This window comes from Quercus suber, unplaced genomic scaffold (genome assembly GCF_002906115.3).
Source record: "Quercus suber isolate HL8 unplaced genomic scaffold, Cork oak 2.0 scaffold_550, whole genome shotgun sequence".
Lineage (NCBI taxonomy): Eukaryota > Viridiplantae > Streptophyta > Magnoliopsida > Fagales > Fagaceae > Quercus > Quercus suber.
In genome coordinates this window covers 465,829-484,958 of record NW_027069998.1, presented here as the reverse complement: position 1 = coordinate 484,958, position 19,130 = coordinate 465,829, and the positions used below count along the sequence as shown (strand labels likewise).

At 36.0% G+C, this 19,130-nt stretch overlaps 3 protein-coding genes across 3 annotated transcripts; 2 read left to right on the top strand and 1 right to left on the bottom strand.

Moving 5' to 3' along the window:
- The first annotated feature begins 532 nt into the window (after positions 1-532).
- On the top strand, positions 533-1,217 carry LOC111983251 (calcium-binding protein KIC). Its single transcript, XM_024014920.2, has one exon. The coding sequence runs from the start codon at positions 738-740 to the stop codon at positions 1,092-1,094; it is 357 nt and encodes a 118-aa protein (XP_023870688.1). The 5' UTR covers positions 533-737; the 3' UTR covers positions 1,095-1,217.
- A 2,735-nt stretch (positions 1,218-3,952) lies between these two features.
- Positions 3,953-7,088, bottom strand: LOC111983246 (serine/arginine-rich splicing factor RS31). Its single transcript, XM_024014913.2, has 5 exons — positions 6,971-7,088; positions 5,231-5,343; positions 4,780-5,009; positions 4,392-4,670; positions 3,953-4,238 (listed from the first exon to the last, which is right to left on the bottom strand). Exons 1-5 carry the CDS (start codon positions 7,074-7,076, stop codon positions 4,208-4,210), a joined length of 759 nt encoding a protein of 252 aa, XP_023870681.1. The 5' UTR covers positions 7,077-7,088; the 3' UTR covers positions 3,953-4,207.
- A 7,169-nt stretch (positions 7,089-14,257) lies between these two features.
- Positions 14,258-15,709, top strand: LOC136063643 (uncharacterized). Its single transcript, XM_065764308.1, has one exon. It carries the CDS (start codon positions 14,258-14,260, stop codon positions 15,707-15,709), a length of 1,452 nt encoding a protein of 483 aa, XP_065620380.1.
- Positions 15,710-19,130: the final 3,421 nt, after the last annotated feature.

Below are 19,130 nucleotides of genomic sequence, written 5' to 3'. Positions count from 1 at the left end.
AAAAAACACACACAAATAATTTTACGCTATGCAAACGCACACTTAGTTGTCATTTGAATAAAAAAACAAAAAACACACATGTGATATACCCAAAAAAAAAAAAAAAAAAAAAAAGGACGGCAAATTTTATGGACTCAAAACAAAAAGAAAGAATCCAAATAATATGAAATTGATAGAGAAAATGTATGAAAGAGAAAAGGAAGCTTCATGGAAGCCAAACACCGGACAAATTAAGCTATTCCCTTCTATCAAAAGATTACGTCTACCCACGCTATTATTTTCTGTACTCTTCCTACCAATTGCACCTTCCTAGAAACCGTTATATTTCAATTATAAAATTAATTCCAAACTATTTATAAAAAATAAAAATAAAAATTTAAATCAACAACGATATTTATCAACTAGTGAAAATTGAGAGAATCTACACCATACACTTTTCTGATTAAAATAATGAACTGATCATAACGGTCATGGCTTGAGTTCCACACCTTTCTTTTGTGAACTTGCTAGCATAACTTTATAGGTAGATCCTCCACAAGAAGTGCTACACCACCACAAAAATAGTTTCATGAAAACTCTCTCTCTGTATGCTTGCTTATTTATTGGGGTCTAAAATATTCCCTACCTACTGTTATATAAGAGCCAATTGTGCCACTATATTTTTGTGTGTACCACTAAAAACTACAAGCCCACTAGCTAGGAACTAGGAAGCTTCTTTCATTCACCCCAAAAACACAATGGAAAACAACATGAAAAGTGAATTTGAGGACTTGTTGCCAGTGATGGCTGACAAGCTTGATGTTGAGGCCTTTGTGGGTGAGTTATGTAAGGGGTTTAAGCTTTTGGCAGACCCAGAAAGGGGTTTGATAACATCCGAGAGTCTAAGGAAGAACTCAGCTCTCCTTGGCATGGAAGGGATGAGCAAAGAAGATGCAGAGGCAATGGTTAGAGAAGGTGATCTTGATGGTGATGGCGTGCTTAATGAGAACGAGTTTTGTATCCTAATGGTGAGGCTGAGCCCTGAGATGATGGAAGATGCTGAGGCATGGCTTGAGAAGGCGCTTGACCCAGAGCTAAAGAAGTCTTCAGCTTGATCATCATATTATTACTTTTTTTTTTGTAGCAGTCAAATTTGTAAAGACTGTTCCATCTGTTTTCTGTAATTTGGCTAAGGGAGACAATTATTTAAATTATGATGATCAAATTGTTTAGATTGATGCAGGCTATAGTTCTTTTCATCAACAAGAGATGGAATATGGATGGGAGTTACCAATGGGAGCTTTAGCCTTTAGCTACATCTTCCTTTTCTGGTATGTATTGTCTTATTACTCTAGGATCAATATGGACCTAAAGATCCCCCAAACTCCTTGATGAACTTGCNCAATATGGACCTAAAGATCCCCCAAACCCCTTGATGAACTTGCATTAATTGGTCAAAGACTAGATGGAAACTTCACCATTGATAATTGGTTGGATCAATGGTATATTCTCTTTTTACTCTTTGATCAATATGGACCTAAAGATCCAACAAACCCCTTCATGACCTTACATTAATTGGTTAAGAGTCGAGACTAGATGGTAACTGCATCATTGATTTCTAGTTCGATCAATGTTGAATAAACCATGATAAACAAACACTAAACTAATCTCATAAAAAAATTAGTTTAATAATTTAACCATTATTCTTGACTATTGGAATTGTGAAATTAGATGTTATACTAAATGTCTGTTTGGATATCGCTTATTTTGCTAAAAACTGAAAATACTGTAGCAAAAAATTTTAAACATCAGCTGATTCTTTGGGCTGAAACTACTGTAACTTTAGCTAAAAGTACTGTAGAGTTTTTGTTTTTATTTTATTTTATTTCACTCCTTCCCCAATAGCCACATAAAATTTAGCTTTTTTGGCATTGAGAAGTGAAATGTCATCTAGGTCTTGGAGGTCCAATGTGAAGGAGCTCCCGGCACTAATTGAAAGAAGAGATGGGAAGCATGGCTCTCTCTCTCTCTCTCTCTCTCTCTCTCTCTCTCTCTCTCTCTCTCTCTCTCTCTCTCTCTCTCCAATATGCACGAGGTGGAGCTTCCTCTCTCTTTCTCCCATGGAGTTTGGTCTTATGAAGATCTAATATTTTAGCTTCTTGATTTGGGAACTCGGTGGTGGTGGATGGGTTGATTAGCGGTGGGTTTGATGAGTTTGATATGGGAACTCGGTGGTGTTGGGTGAGGTTGAGATTGGTGATGGGTTTGATTTGCGTTTGATAGGTAGATCTGTTTGATGGGTTTGATTTGGTTTTGGTTTCATATGGATTTGATGGGTTTGATTTGGTTTTGGTTTCATATGAGTTTGATGGGTTGATCAGTTTTGATTTTTTTTTCACATGGGTTTGATTGGTTTAATCTCATATTGGTGGCTACTGTCTTGGTTATGGTTTCACTGTTTTGATCTTCTATTTTGATGGGTTTGCTAGGTTTCAAGAACATGAATGGTCATATTCTGGGAAGAACACGAAAAGCAAGTTCTTCCCAAAAAAATAATGAAAAGAAAAGGAACAGTACACGCATGCCTAGTTTTATTGAAATAGTGCATTCAGCCAAAAATTTCTACGTTTGTTCTAAACCATGGGTCCCTCAGTTTAAAAGGTCAAATGCAAACGTGGGGTAGATAAACGTAATCCAAACACTCACTAAGCAACCAAGATAACTTTGCCATCATCCATGTAATGTTTTATAGTTGCACATATTCCAATGACAAAGGGAGGGACTTTAACTTTTTAAATTTCTCCCCCTTTCTTTTTTGAGTAAAACAACATAAATTTGACCCTTTTCTACTAATAAAATTATAAAATATATGTTAATTTACTTAAAGGCGCCTTAGCATTTTAAGAAAAATTATACTATTACTTTGGCATATCATTTAGTCATATTTATATTCTTTTGTGTCACATGTAAATCACTCAAATTTGGTATATAAACATTATATGTCTCTCCCTTGTAAAACCTCTTTTTACTAAAAGTAAAAGTTTCCATTATTTAATAACACTAATTATAATAAAAGTAATTTAAAAGTGGATCATACGATACAAATTTTCAAGTGTTGGGATATAAGTAAATTATGAGGAAACCATCGCCCATTTATGCATATTTCAAGAGAAAAAGTATTCATGATTCAAAGTTATTTTCCATTTATGCATATTATAAAGTTTTGTTTTGATAATTTTAATGGTTGAAATTATATCATCTCAATATAAGGAGATAATATCTATTTAAATTATTTCAACCACTAAAATTATCAAAACAAAACTTTATAATATGATGAAATATGAGTTTTTAAACGATTGTTTAATTGTATATAATTTTATTTTTTTTTTAAGTTAAGAAATTTAGTATATAATCAATTATAAATAATTTTAGTATTATAGAAGTATAAGTGTGGAGTGTGAGGGACAAAGGCCGGAGTTCAAGTCTCCAAGAGGGAGACTCACACACATATACACTTAGATTAGACTAGAGTAGAATTCTATCTTGTATTAAAAAAAAAAAAAGTTTGTTAAATTTAATTTAATTTATGAAAGAAAATTTTTGATATGAATCATTGAAAAATTAATTTGATATTACACTATATTTGAAACAATAATACATGTTAAATCATACTAGAAAACGTGCTAGCCATAGCACCTTGAGAAAATCTTCTAACTTCACCATTCACCAACAGCTAACTTCGTCATGATGGAAGAATTGTCATTTTAGTGAAAAAGGACTTCCATCATTCTTTTCTTTTGTAGTTTTGTTCCTTTTTTATACACCCTTCCGTGAATAAGCAAAAATAGAGTTCGGTTGGGCTGTTATATCAGGGGTCAAAATCGGATGCCCATCTCAAAACTCGCACAGATTGTAGGGTCTCAACAACCCAATTCTAAACCTAAGCTGTTGTAATTGCCAATGAACTGTACGGTTGAAATGTAAATGCAAATCACTTTTAGACATAACATCAAGTCTTGAAACAAACAAGTTTTGACAAATATAGTCAATTCGAAAAAGTAATATCCAATAACTTTTCCATGATTACTAATTCAAGGGGGAAAAAAACTTCTCCATGATCACTGCTAACCCTAATATCCAATGTGCATACAAAAGAAAATACCTAAAACTAGTAGTAACATCTCCAAGCTACATATTCACCACTTTCCCAGAACCAGGAGTTTCTCTTTCAAGTTCTTGACCTTCTAACAGGTGATCGGCTGCAAGTCGAGATTCAAGAAGAAAATTAAAAAATATATATTAATAAAAGGAAAACATAAAACAAGCATGTAAGCTCCAAACACAAGTTTTTATAATGCAAAATTTCACAAAAAGTATGACCAACATGAGGAGACATTGAAAGTATGAATTACCTTCGGTATCGGCCATATTCAGGACTCCTGTTCCTACCATAATCAGGACCCCTGTGCCTGTCATATGTTGGCCCATTGTACCTATCATAAACAGGGCTGCCAGGACGACCATAGTCAGGACTTGGGCGCCTGCGATACACTGGACTTGGTGACCTTCGGTAAGGACTAACCCCACGCCCACCATAAACTCCTCTTTTAGGGCTATCATAACTCCTGTCACCCCTATCATCATCATCCCTCAAAGCATACTCAACCGAAACCACTCTGTCTAATAGCTTTCTGCAAAATGACAGCACTTATTAAGTTCATTAGGTCACATTTACGAAGAGAAAGACTGTAATCATGGGAAGGTTAGCCAAGTAATGCAATGGAAACCCCCTTTACCAACCTCATGTGAGTAGCCTCAAGGGCTCTGGTAGCATCCTCCTGAGTCTCAAACTGGACAAATGCAAAGTTACGTCGAATTCGGACATGAAGAATCCTTCCATATTGTTCAAAGTGTCTTTCTATATCACGAACAGTCGTGCGTATTGGATCAAAGTTAATTACGAACAAGGTTTTAGTAGGCCTCTGGTTTGCCACTGACCTAGATCCATCACGAGGCCGACCTCGTTCACCCTGAAAAAATTAACTCATCATGATCAGGAAGGATACTGATTCTCAAAAAAATAAAATAAAATAATGGAAGGATGTAGTTTCTTCTTTCTTTTCTTTTTTTGGAAAAAGTGGATATTGATTCCTTTTTAAAATGGTTAAAAAAGGAACGCTGGCAACTTTAAGAGCATGATGATATATAAGTGAGCAAAAAATGGGTACTTTAGTGTAGAAAAATATTGTACCCTTGCCCACTCCACTGACAGCCTACGCCTATCATAACCAAACGGCCTATTATCAACGCCACGAATAGCTTCTTCAGCATCACGCTCATCCACAAAATAAACAAAAGCAAAACCTGCAGTAAGAAAACAAAAGAAAAATCAACAATAGAACTTAAGGACAGCAATGACAAATCATCCACTCAGCTCGTAGCACATTAGTCTCAGGTTTTCTTTATCCCTGGCAAAAACAAAAAATACAACACCTGCATATAAGTGATGGGCTGATGAACATAAGGCCGTAGAGGTGTTGCATGATGAACTAATGATTGTTGCATGTAAAAAGTTCTAATCCAAAATTTCAGGTCTGAGATGTCACTGCTAAGCATGCTTCGCCATTCAGAAGCACGAATTCAGTAATGGAAGCCATAGCATGACAGAATTCATTCATCCCACTACATTCAGTTGTTGGCATGGCATGCAGATATCATTGATCCCCTATGATCATTGTTGGTAGGCAAGGCATAATAAATTGACTGATTCCACTATGTAAATTCTTGTGAAATGGCATGCGATGAAGTGGGTGAGTCATGAGTGAAGGATTGATCGGAGTGTAGAAAGTGCAGGATGATGCTATCAGTGGGGTGGAAGGAGACCAGGCAAGCAAGATGGTTTCCTTTCCAAAATAAGTATTTTGCACAGATGTTGGCGAGCCCAGATAGAAGCTCAGCTCAGTTTCCATTAGCAGATGTTCCTGCGTCAAAAGAAACACTTAAATATGGAGGTTTTCTCCAAAGAAATTGCAAATTTGTGGTCCCCATTCATTTCCATCAGGAAACAGGCATTGGATACGTACACTACACAAGTAGCCATACATCCATATCCAATGAATTGATGTTTGTACAAAACTTTTATTAATAAAAGACCGCCGTGATGGATATCCTTGAGCCCGGTAATCAAGGGAGCAGCCACAGCCTAAAAAAATCACCTAGGGGCTACCAAAAAAACCCACACAACCCATACCACTCCGCTTTAAAACAGAACATTCAGATAATTGAGGACAGAAACAGGAAGAAGGAACCAGGTAGAGAGTGCCCGAATATATAAGGTGAAAAGAGAGAGAGAGAGAGAGAGAGAGAGGGTTCCGAAGTTTTGACTCAATTACAAAAGAGAGCACCAAAATTAATTAAAATGGTAATAGCCAATGAGCTGTAGCTAAATTCGCACTTCCTCCCCTCATAAGGTCTAGATATGGGGTGATTCCATGTGCTCAAAACCGATTGGGTGTGTGTATAACTTACCAATTAGTAAAATTACTTAAAATGGTAATAGTAATAGATGTAGGGACTTCATTGGAGATAACTTCCTCAACATTTTTATAAAAAAAAAAACAAGCCGATATGAAAGATAACCTCAATCTCACACACTTCAACATGTGGATAACCTCCACAAACGCATGCCACAACGTAGAAGCAAGTCTGTTAATGACTCCTACTATGCCGCATTACATAAAAGAACAATAAGAAATTAACCCAACATGCACTATTTATCTTTACAATTCGATAGCTACAACAATGGGCAATCAGCAAAACATTCTAATAAAATAGCTACTACTTCGAAATGGGTAGCAAAGATATAATATATATATACACACACACACACATATAGCTGCAATTATTAAAAACCACAAGTACCAAACAGTCATGACAACTTCAACATAATATATATATATATATACACACATCAAAATCAAAGTTCGCTAACCAGATTTCATGTCGACGCGCTCAATCTTCCCGTACTTTCCGAACAAGCGTTCCAGTTCAGATTGGCGAGTATCGTACTCAAAGTTTCCCACGAAAATCGGCCTCATCGTCGCAACTATCCCTTTTTTTTTTTTTTTTTTTTTTTTTTTTTTTTTTAAAACCCTAATCCTTTGTTTGTTTCCTGAGAAAACACACCAAAAAAAAAACTGGCTTATTCGGTAAGTCAAGCAAAAACCATTTAATTATTGAAACAAAATCAACGGCAAGTATAAAAAGGAATCTTGTCTTTTTTCCGAGAAATCAAACACAGAAAAAGTAAGTAAATAAAAACAAATACAGTGATTTGAAAAAGCGAGAAAGATTAACAAATTGTTAACAGAGAGATTAGATGAAAGTACCTTGAGCTTAAAGCCACCGAATCCGATTCGTCTGAGAGAGAGAGAGAGAGAGAGAGAGAGAAGCAAACCCTAAGAAAGAGAAAAGTGACTGTGATTCGTAAAGAGTGGTACGGTGCGTTTGTTTATATATAAAGCCCAAAATTTATACAGAAGTTATTCGTGGCCGTCCGATTTTGAGATTTTGGTCAGCGGATCGGACGGTGGGTTCATTGTGAAGTAGTCAGTGATTGACTTAGAGTCTTCCACTAATTGTATTAAACTTTTAAATTGCAAATTATACCTTTAAATTTTAATGTTTGAATTTTATATTTTGAAATTTTAAAATTTTAATTTTATTCCCTAAAGTTTGGGGTAATCGAATTTTAGACTTTAAAATTTTAGAATTTAGATTTTACCCCATAAATTTTAAGAATATTTAGATTTTACACTTGAATGTTTAGGAGTTTAAAATCTAAACACTCCTAAACTTTAGATGGTAAAATTTTAATTTTGAAATATCAAAGTGTAAAATTCAAATACTATCAAATTTTAGGGAGTAAATTCTAAATTCTGAAATAGTGTAATTTACAATTTTGTAAAATTCTGAAAGAGTGAATTTAATTATAAAATTTTGAAATGTCAGAATTTAGAATTTAGAATTTAATTCCCAAACTTAAAGAATGTAATTTACAGTTTAGCCAAACTTTTATAACAAAAAGTGGCCTGGAATTAAATTCATGCCCAAAACCGAAAGGCCCAAGCTGGAATCTTTCCTATGTGTGGTGTGGGCTTAAATCTAGCGAGGGCCCCCATTTTATTTTTTGTGGAAGGTTCCATCTTTTAGTAAAGCTGAGTTGCTGAACCTTTTTAAAGAGTTGAAGAAATAGTACTTTTTTATTTGTTCTCATTTGAAGCAACATAATTTAGTTGATAATAGCTTATTAGCTTTCATTGGTATGGTAGCAAAGAAAGATTTTTTTGAACTCTTTATTAGGGAGAAAATGAATCCAAGTTTGCTGGATGGGTGAAAAAGTGTCCTGGCAATTGCCCATCCAATCACAAAAACAAAAACAAGGTAAAAGCCATAGATTTAGAGATATATATATATATATATATATATAAAGTGATAGTCTTGGTTGGTAAGACATCATTGTTACTTGAGTTGTGCCCGTATCACATAATTGAGCATAACTTTGTGCTATAACTCGCCACATGGAGAACTATGATTGATAAAGGTGTGTGGGTCATGTGGAGACATATTTTTACCAATCATAACTTGTTATATGGCGAATTGTAACACAAAGTTATGCCCAATTATGTTGTACCAGCATAGCTCTTGTTACTTCCTATTGCATTTAAATGTGTGTAGGAATAATGATCTGACAGTAAACCGTGCATGATGATGTGTGTATTACTGTCCAAAAAAATTTTGGGCCAAAACCAAAGTCATTATTCTAAAAAGAATAAAATACTATCTTTTTTTTTTTGAGAAACGAATAAAATACTATCTAGTCATGCTAAAAAGAAGGGAAAGGGTTAATAGTTGTCCAAAAACCCCTATAAATTGACACTTCATAATTTTAAACATAACGTGGAATTCTAAAACAACAAAAGTCACAAATAACATTGAATCAAAAAAGTTCTTAGTAAGTTTCTTAACTTCCTCAAAAGTTACCAGGGGGAGGCTTCCTAGAATCCAACTCAGTTTCTCAAGCCAAGAAGCCTATAAGGAGTAGTCAAGGGGGCTTATCTCAAAGGAGGAGCATCCATCCACTAAAGTTAGAGTATGAATATAGCAACTCTTTTCTAAAGTCACTTGTATGAAACAAGCTTGAGTACTGTGCACAGGAGCATTGGACCTATTGAGATGCTGACATATGTCAAATATTCGCTACGTGTCAACATTCCAATGGGTCCAATCCTTACCCCACCCTTATAAGGGTAAGTTTTATGATTGTTAGAATTTTGGACCTAACTCAATTGAGACTCTCCTCAAATCCGTACACATTGACATGATATGAGCACAACAAAGTTTAAATAATAGTCTCAAATAATTGATCACATCGTCCTTATGATCTTGAGTGGTTGGTTTCTTGTAAGACTTTAATTTGCAGTTTTGCACTATTTCTTAGATTAATTTAATTTAATTCATACATATATATTTAATTTAACCCTATAAAATGGTATTAGAAATTTAGAATTCCCTCTATCCAAGCATTAACTTCTATAGAAAGACCCTTATAGTTCTCACTTTTTACCTTTAATAGTTTCTAAGTTATATTTTTATCACCTTTATTTATTTGTAAATAGTTATTATACAACTCAAAGATAGCTTGTTTTTATATTTCCCTAATATATTTTAAATAAAATATGAATATTTATGTTCTTTTCAAACTATTTATTATTATTTTAAAAAAAATGTATTCCATTAAAATGAGTTTAGTTTATAATTTTTTTAAAAAAAATCTCATATGAAGCATTTGCCAATCATGTATAGGGTATTGATTATCTTACACTCACTAATGTACCATCTCTACACACATTATCATACTCATGTGTTAAATATGACATTCTTTATATTATTACGTTCATACGTTGTGCTTTTTTATGTGCCTTTTTTTTTTTTTTTTTTGGCTTAATGACACCCAAGTGCTTAAATTTTAAACTCATGTGTCATATATAATGGGATGGATCAATTTATAAGTAGGCTAATTTTATCACTTTATTTTTAATATTAAGTTAATATTTATTTTATTTTATTTGAAAGAAGTAGCGATGAATTCATTTCATCCTACGAGCTGATATTACAATATTTATTTTGGCTCTTCCATCCATATTTACATCACATCTACACGATAAGATTTTTTTTTTTTTTTTTTTTTTTCTGTTTTTATAACACATATCTATTAACTAATCTACAGTGCCATTTTGGTTTGTTCAGCCATTTTTGTCTTTTTATTTTTATTTTTTAGTCTTCCGTTTGTATTTTTTTTTTTTTTATATATATTGTTATACTGACACAATAAATTTCATAATTATTGAGGTGTTAATTTTTTATAAGTCAAAATAAAATAATAAATATGAAACTGTGACTAACCACAACTAAAAATAAATATTTTATAAAAATGTTGTGACACTTGTTAGGTAAATGTACAAAAACTACAGTACTTTTGGTTTGTTCAATACAGACTCTTTTTTTTTTTTTTTTTTTTTCAGTTATCGATATGTGCTCTTTTTTCTACTAACTATATAAAAAGAGGTCATGCCTCTACAGTGCTCCTTTTGGTGTAGTAAGTCATTTTCTCCCCCTAAGTTTTAAACAATTGCTACAGTGCCACTTTGGTTTGTTCAAGTGGCACTGTAGCTATAGTAGCTACAACATTTTTTTTTTTTTTAGTCTTCCATTTTTGTCTTTTTTTTTTTCTTTTAAATATTTATAAGAACCCACATATATATTGTTATACTAACATAATAAATTTCACAATATTTTCACAATTATTGAGGTGTCAATTTCTTAAATAATAAAATATGAAACTGTGACCAACCACAACTGAAAATAAATGTTCTGTGAAAATGTTGTGACACTTGTTGGGTAAATGTGTAAAAGTTACACTACTTTTGGTTTGTTCAATATGTACTGTTCATTGCTTTTTAAAAAAATTTTTTTTTTTAGTCATCGATTTGTGCTCTTTTTTTCTATATATAAAAAAACGAATAGGCTCATAAATAGTGTTATGAACAGTATTTTTGGTTTAGTGACTTGCCTTTTTCCTCTTTTTTTTTTTTTTTTTTTTTCCTTCAAGTTCACCAACTTGGTTTAATCTTTTTTTTTTTCTTTTTTTTTTAAAGGATCTTTATATGTTTACTGTAAGGACCTAGTTTGGGTCCTTAGCCCAAAGGTTGGTGGAGTCAGGCCCAAAAAGCCCAAAATAATAAATTTGTAGAGAATGAGTTGGAAAAACTAGGTTTTAATGAATCAGACAACCAAAGTAGATTCAGATGGCGAGAGAATAAGAATAAACATGTTTATGCTAAAAAAAGTCATCATCGGCAAAATCCGAGGAGATCAGTTCTTACATATTTCTCTTAGGTTGGATTACAGGATCAATTCTTGATGCTACAGTCTTTTTTCGCCTAGTTTTCCGATTCCCCTTTTTCTCAGGGGTTCCTTACGTTATATATCTCCCCTTTATTGATCTTGGCTTTTTATTTGTTGATCATCCAAGTTGTTACCTGAGGCTTGTCCCATCGGACACTCTCTCTAGCCTTTTGTAAGTTACGATAGCTAAGGCAGCACTGTTCAGGGGTCTTCTCCACATAAATTAGCTAGAAAATTAGCTGCAAAACATTCAATGTGGTGGTAGCAGTTTTTCCTTAGATATTTTGAGCTTCCATCCCTTATGTACGCTCATAATACACGCCCATATCAATAGAACATCTTGGAAGGTCTTCTTGAATGATAAGATATATATTTGATCTGTGCTTTGCTCATCCGATGAGATAATCCCCCTCAGACTACCTTTCCCAATCTTTCTGTTTGCATCTTACTCATAGGTTTCTGAACTTAACATCTCCATTACTGTTTATTCGTCTTCAGATCAATTAACGTTCTCGGCTAAGGCCCAAAGCCCAATATATAATTTTGGGCCCTTATCCCTACATTTACTTTTTACTTGTAATGTAAGCTTACATTGTATACACACAAAAAGTAGCAAATATTATATACATTTGCAACAACAAAATTGTACAAATTTTGCAAATGTGTACAACATTTACCAATTTTTATGTGTTTACAATATAAATTTACATTGTAAGTGCAATGTATATTTCTATATATATATATATATATATATATAAGTTACAGTAATTTCGCTACAGTATTTTGGTTTGTTTAACTTTCACTATTTTGCTGGCCCTTTTTCTTTTTTTTTTTTGGTGAATGCATAAAGTTGTAGTATATTTACTATATTATTTTTGGTTTGTCCATAATAATTTTTACAGCACTTTCATAACAAATCAAATATAGTTAATTGTTATTGGTTCTAATTTAAATTTACAAATGAAACTACTTTTTTGCTCACCAATAACAACTTGTAGTAACCTATTACTTATGATTTGTTGTGAAAATGTCATGGACATAACATTTTTTTGTGTGAAAACTGTTAAGACATCTTGATGTTATCACAATATTTTCAAAACTGCTAAGCTGTCAATTTTTTACAAGTTAAAATAAAATATAACAAAATTATAAAGGTATTATGAAAATGTTGCATCATTCTGTTGTATTTTTAGAAATTTTTTGTTGGTTTAATCAATTTCGTTGAGCCAAAATTCATTATTCCACATACAATTTTCTTGGATTGACTTTTTGTATATTTTTTTTCTTTACACACTATTTTCAGTAAAAATACATAGTTTTGCACACAAAAACTTAGGAAAACAACGTTTTTTATCCTTTATGTTTGGGGTAGTTTACAATTCTTCCTTAAATTTTAAAATCAAGCAATTTTTTTCTTAATATTTTGGAAAAGAGCAAATATGTCATATTATTATTCTCTCAGTTAAACCCTAATGAAATCTTATGATTCTTAAAATATTTTATTATGTAATGTCTAAATCACTCCTGCTAAATTTTAACATCTTAAAAATTTTCTTTATGTATTTTGAGTTTTAAATGATAAAAATTCTTAGAAAGTTAGAATGATGATATTTGATGACACAAGCCTTTTGTTATCACTTTTTTTTTTTTTTTTTAATTTCTTAGCAAAACTCAGTTGTTTATTATTAGAAGATGATGATATTCGTTATTGATGATGTTACAAAAAAAGCGCAACTGCTAAACTCGTCCATATAGCTCGACCACAGGAAAGGGACTCCATTTATTGTAAGCTCGTCCATCCGTCTGTCCAGATGGACGAGTTCATCCGAGGATTCACTCGTCCATCAAACTAGTAAGATGGACGAGTGTCCTGGAAATCTCCTTTGCACTCCATTTTTCTATTAGACTATAACCGTTCCTTCTTTAAAAACGGTTATAATTAATAGAACCCAAATGAAGTAACTTCCAAAGCAGTTATAGGAGTTACCTCAGAATCCTCCAAACTACACAACGCTTGGAGAAATAACTGCCTTAGAAAAAAACTATATAAAGGCTCTTCTATAGAAACGTGAAAGGTAATTCAGAAATTTTCCATCAAAGAATTCTTCCCTTTACTAAGAATTACAAACTCACTAACTTCACCATTGGAGGATTTTTGGCCGGCCTCCACCGATCTCCTCTGACTTCTTGCTTATTATTTTTAGGATTTGGCTTGTAGATCATTACGCCTGGAAATTTTAGCCTACTGATTCATTGGATTCATCAGTTGGCGCCGTCTGTGGGAAATAAGATAGAATTTTTTACGTTTGAGTTTCATCGTTGAATTCTGCAATTTCTTTCTCCGACAAAGGGCTGAAATGGTCCAGACAAGATCGAGGGCCATCGGTCCAAGCCCTCAACAGAGCAAAGATGCCTCTAGCAACCCTCATCATGACCGCCAATCGGCGCCTGCAATGCAGCCTTCATCAATTCAACACATGTAGTCTATGGCTGCCACCATGGCGGAATTAACCCGCCAGAACCAGGAATTGAGAAGGGAAGTTAACCTTAGAGGGTGACGTCAGGAGGTCTATGGAGAGGAGCATGGTCAGAACCAAGCAGATGGAAGAAATGTAGAGTCAGAAAGCCAATCGAGGGGTAATGCACCAAGAAGAGTGCCACACTTAGAAAGGGAGATGGATCAGATGAGGAAAATTATGGCTGAGATGAGGGAGAACATGAGAAGAACAAATCCTGTAGAAGATTTGGTTCACCGAACAGACTCCCCCTTCATAGCCTCTATCAATGGTCATCCTTTGCCTCCAAATTCAAGATGCCTTCCTTGGATTCATATGATGGGATGCGTGACCCATTTGACTATATCGCCACCTTCAAGACCACCATGCACCTTCAAAGGGTTCCAGATGAGATAATGTGTAGAGTCTTTCCTACCACCTTCAAGGGACCCGCGCGAGTCTGGTTCAGCAAACTACCCCCAAATTCAGTAAGTTCTTTTGAGGAGTTAAGCAAATTGTTTGTTAATAATTTCATTGGGGGACAAAGGCACAAGCGTTCCTTGTCCAGTTTATTGACTATAGAGCAAGGGGAGAATGAAAGCCTGCGTTCCTTTATCACACACTTCAACAGGGAGGCCTTGACCGTGGACGAAGTAAATGACAAGTTACTGTTGGTAGCTTTCCATAACGGGGTTAACTCCGACTTGTTCATACACAAACTTTATGAAAAAGAACCTCAGTCAATGGCCGAACTCGTCCACTCCGTCCAAAATTTCATGAATGCAGAAGATGCGATCATAGCTAAGAAGAGGAAGAGAGCTGAAAGAATAGAAACAAACCCTGCTTATCACTCTGAACAGGGTCCTCGTCTAAAGAAGGGACGAACAGAAGATAAGAAAGACCGAGAGAAGAAGGCAGGTCCTTCAGCGCGGAATCAACAGTACACCCCTTTGAACGTGCCACTCGAGCAAGTCCTTATGCAAATCAAGGACGAGCCTTCCTTGAAGTGGCCGGAGAAGATGAAGGGAGATCCCAACAAGCGCAATAGGAATAAGTATTGTCGCTTCCATAGAGATTATGGGCATGATACAGATGAATGCTTTGATTTAAAGCAGCAGATTGAGAATCTTATCAGGCAAGGGAAGCTGAGAAATTTTCTTGGACGAGACCACAAGGACGAGAAATTGAAAGGGAATGTAGAGGAATCATCACGACCACCGCTCGGAGAAATAAGAATCATCCTAGGGGGAAGTTCTATAGGACAGTCGTCCAAGTCAAAGAAAGCATACTTGAAAGTAGTGCAGAATGTCCAACTCTCTGGACGATCACCGAGTGCAAGGACTACGGACGAGCAGGCAATCACCTTTACGAACGAGGATGCAGAGAGAATTCATCACCCTCATGACGATGCTATTGTCATCACCCTCCTTATTGCTAACTACAAAACTAAAAGGGTGCTGATAGATAATAGAAGTTCAGCTGATATTTTGTATTATCCAGCTTTTCAACATGTGAGGTTAGGACGAGACCGGCTCCAACCAGCGAGCTCCCCCCTAGTAGGTTTTGGTGGAATGAAGGTACAACTTATGGGCATTATTTCATTACCAGTGACAGTAGGGACATACCCGCAACAAGTCACCAAGGAGGTGAACTTCCTTGTAGTAGATTGTTCATCCTCCTACAATGCCATAATTGGAAGGCCAACTTTAAATAGTTGGAAGGCTGTTACATCTACTTTTCACATGTCGGTTAAGTTTCCAACAGAATAAGGAGTAGGACAAGTGCACGAAGACCAACTAGGAGCAAGAGAGTGTTACCTGGCAATGTTGGCCATGGACGAACAAATACAGGCCATGAATATTGAAGAAAAGAGAGTCGTGCTGAAGTGTTGGAAGATGTTTCTTTAGACGAGACAAACCCTAAGAGGTATACCAGAATTTGGGCAGATCTAGAAGAAAAAATTAAGGAGGACCTCATCTAGTTTCTGACAAAAAACACTGATGTATTTGCTTGGACTCATGAGGATATGCCGGGTATAGACCCTAGTGTCATCACTTACCGTCTGAACGTATGTCCTACCTCAAAGCCAGTTCGACAAAAGAAAAAGGTGTTTGCCCCGGAGAGAGATGATGCTATTAGAGACGAGGTTCAAAAGTTGATGGCGGCGAAATTTATACGAGAAGTATACTATCCAGATTGGTTGGCCAATGTGGTGATGGTCAAAAAGGCGAACGGCAAGTGGAGGATGTGTGTAGATTTTACTGATCTCAACAAGGCCTGCCCCAAGAATAGTTATCCATTGCCACGCATTGACCAATTGGTGGATTCTACCACGGGCCACAAATTACTCAGCTTTATGGATGCTTTCTCAGGATACAACCAAATAAGGATGAACGAGGCTGACCAGGAGAAGACATCCTTCGTCACTAGTCAGGGATTATTCTGTTATGAAGTAATGTCCTTCGGTTTGAAAAATGCTAAAGCAATATACCAACGACTGGTTAACCATATGTTTCATCTACAGATCGGGCGGAATGTAGAAGTCTATATGGATGACATGCTAGCGAAGACTCAGGACGAGGGAAGGCATCTAGACAACCTGCAGGGGACGTTTGACACACTAAGGCAGTATCACATGAAGTTGAACCCTAACAAATGTGCTTTTGGAGTATCGTTAGGGAAATTCCTTGGATTCATGGTTTCACACAAAGGGATTGAGGCAAACCCGAAAAAGATTAAAGCAATTCTAAATATTAAGCCTTCGCAGAGTATCAAAGAAGTCCAGTCTCTTACCGGGCGAGTTGCTGCCTTTAACAGGTTTGTTTCTAAAGCTACTGACAAGTGTTTACCATTTTTTAAGATTCTAAAGAAAGCATTTGAGTAGACAGACGAGTGCTAAAGAGCATTCCAAGACTTGAAAACATACCTTGTTACGACTCCGTTACTGAGTCCGCCCATGGTGGGAGAAGAGCTGTTCTTATACCTGGTAGTGACTCCGCATGCTGTGAGCTCAGCGTTGATAAGAGAGAAAGGAAAAGTACAAAAGCCGGTGTACTATACAAGTAAAGCATTGAGGGGAGCGGAAGGACGATATTCGCTAATGGAAAAGCTGGCTTTTGCACTAATAACAACCTCCAGGAAACCAAGGCATTACTTCCAGGCTCATGTCATCAACGTCATGACAAACCACCCACTCAAAAAGGCAATGAATAAGTTGGAGGCTGTAGGACAATTGATTCAATAGGCTGTCGAGTTTAGTGAGTTTAACATTAAGTACAAGCTGAGACATGCCATAAAAGCTTAAGCTCTGGCAGACTTCATTACGGAGTTTACTCCAAATTATAACGATGTAAGTGAGATGGAAGACAACCAGAAGTGGATCGTCCATGTGGAAGGTTCCTCTACACAACACACAGGAGGACTAGGTGTGGTTTTGCAATCTTCAGAAGGGGATAAACTAAAACATAAAGTTCGCTTGCAGTACCAAACAACTAATAATGAAGTTGAGTATGAAGCTCTCCTCAAAGGGCTAGAATTGGTCAAGTCTGTGGAAGCGAAATCAATACTCATCTTGGGAGATTCTCAGTTAATCATGGGCCAAGTGAATAGAATGTATGAGGCTAAGGAAGAACGAATGAGGAAGTATCTTAACAAGGTGATGCGCCTTATGAGAAAATTTGAGGAAGTTAACTTTGTTCAAATTCCAAGGGAGGAGAACATAGAAGCTGATGTCTTGGCGAAGAAAGCCTCAGCGAATGAAGCCGTGGACAAGTTCGATGAAATTTAGTATATGCCAAGTATAGACATCCCAGAAGTACAGCAGGTGGAGAGCAGACGAAATTGGTTCACTCCAATTATATCTTACTTAAAAGACGGACAACTCCCTGAAGAGAAGGACGAAGCTAGAAAGTTAAGGGTAAGGTCGGCCAGGTACGTACTTTTGGACGAGGTGTTGTATAAAAGAGGCTTTTCACATCCTTATCTTAGGTGTTTGGCTCCCGATGAAGCAAACTACATATTGAGAGAAATCCATGAAGGGGCCTGTGGCAATCATTCGGGAGCCAGATCTCTCGTTCACAAAGTCGTCCGTGCAAGATACTATTGGCCAAATATGCAAGCATATGCAAAAGCTTATGTTAAGGTCTATGACCAATGCCAAAGATTTAGCAATATCCCCAGGCAACCATCGGAGTATCTAATCCCAATGACGGCCCCATGGCCCTTTGCGCAATGGGGACTAGACATCCCGGGACCTTTTCCACTAGGTGTAAGGCAAATGAAGTTCCTCGTGGTTGGTATTGATTATTTCACTAAGTGGGTAGAAGCAGAACCATTAGCTAATATCACATAACAAAATGTTAAGAATTTCGTATGGAAGAACATTGTGTGCAGGTTTGGAGTGCCTAGAGTGTTGGTATCTGACAATGGACGACAATTTGACAATGCCCTTTTCAAGGATTTTTGTACGCACTTCGGAATTCAGAATCACTATTCCTCCCCAGCCCATCCACAAGCAAACGGCCAGGCTGAAGTAGCAAACCGATCCTTATTAAAAATAATCAAGACTCGGCTTGAGGGGGCAAAGGGAGTATGGCTAGACGAATTACCAGGTGTTCTGTGGGCATATTGGATAAAAGCAAGAACTCCGACAAGAGAAACTCCTTTCAAGCTAGCTTACGGATCTGAAGTAGTCATACCCGCAGAAGTGTACATGGCCAATCATAGGGTGACAACCTATCAGGACAAAGATAATGAAGAGCAACTCCATTTGAACCTCAATCTAATAGACGAGGTGAGGGTGAATGCTGAACAAAGAATGGCAAGGTATAAAAACCTTATGGCTAGGCAATATGACGTGATGGTGAAGCCAAGGCAATTCAACATAGGAGATCTCGTCCTGAAAAGGGTATCTTTAGCAACAAAGAATCCAACTCACGGGAAATTGAGACCTAATTGGGAAGGCCCTTACAGAGTTATCAACTGCAAAAGACAAGGATCCTATTACTTGGAAGCCCTGGACGGGAGGAAGTTGGAACATCCTTAGAATGTTGAGCATTTTAGGAGGTACTATCAATAAAAGACCAACCTGGACGAGTAATTCTGGACGAGCCTGAGGACTACATAAGACTTATTTGTCTAATATTGCTTTGTTATTGTGTTAAAGTTGTAGACAAAGTTATGGTTTGGTTT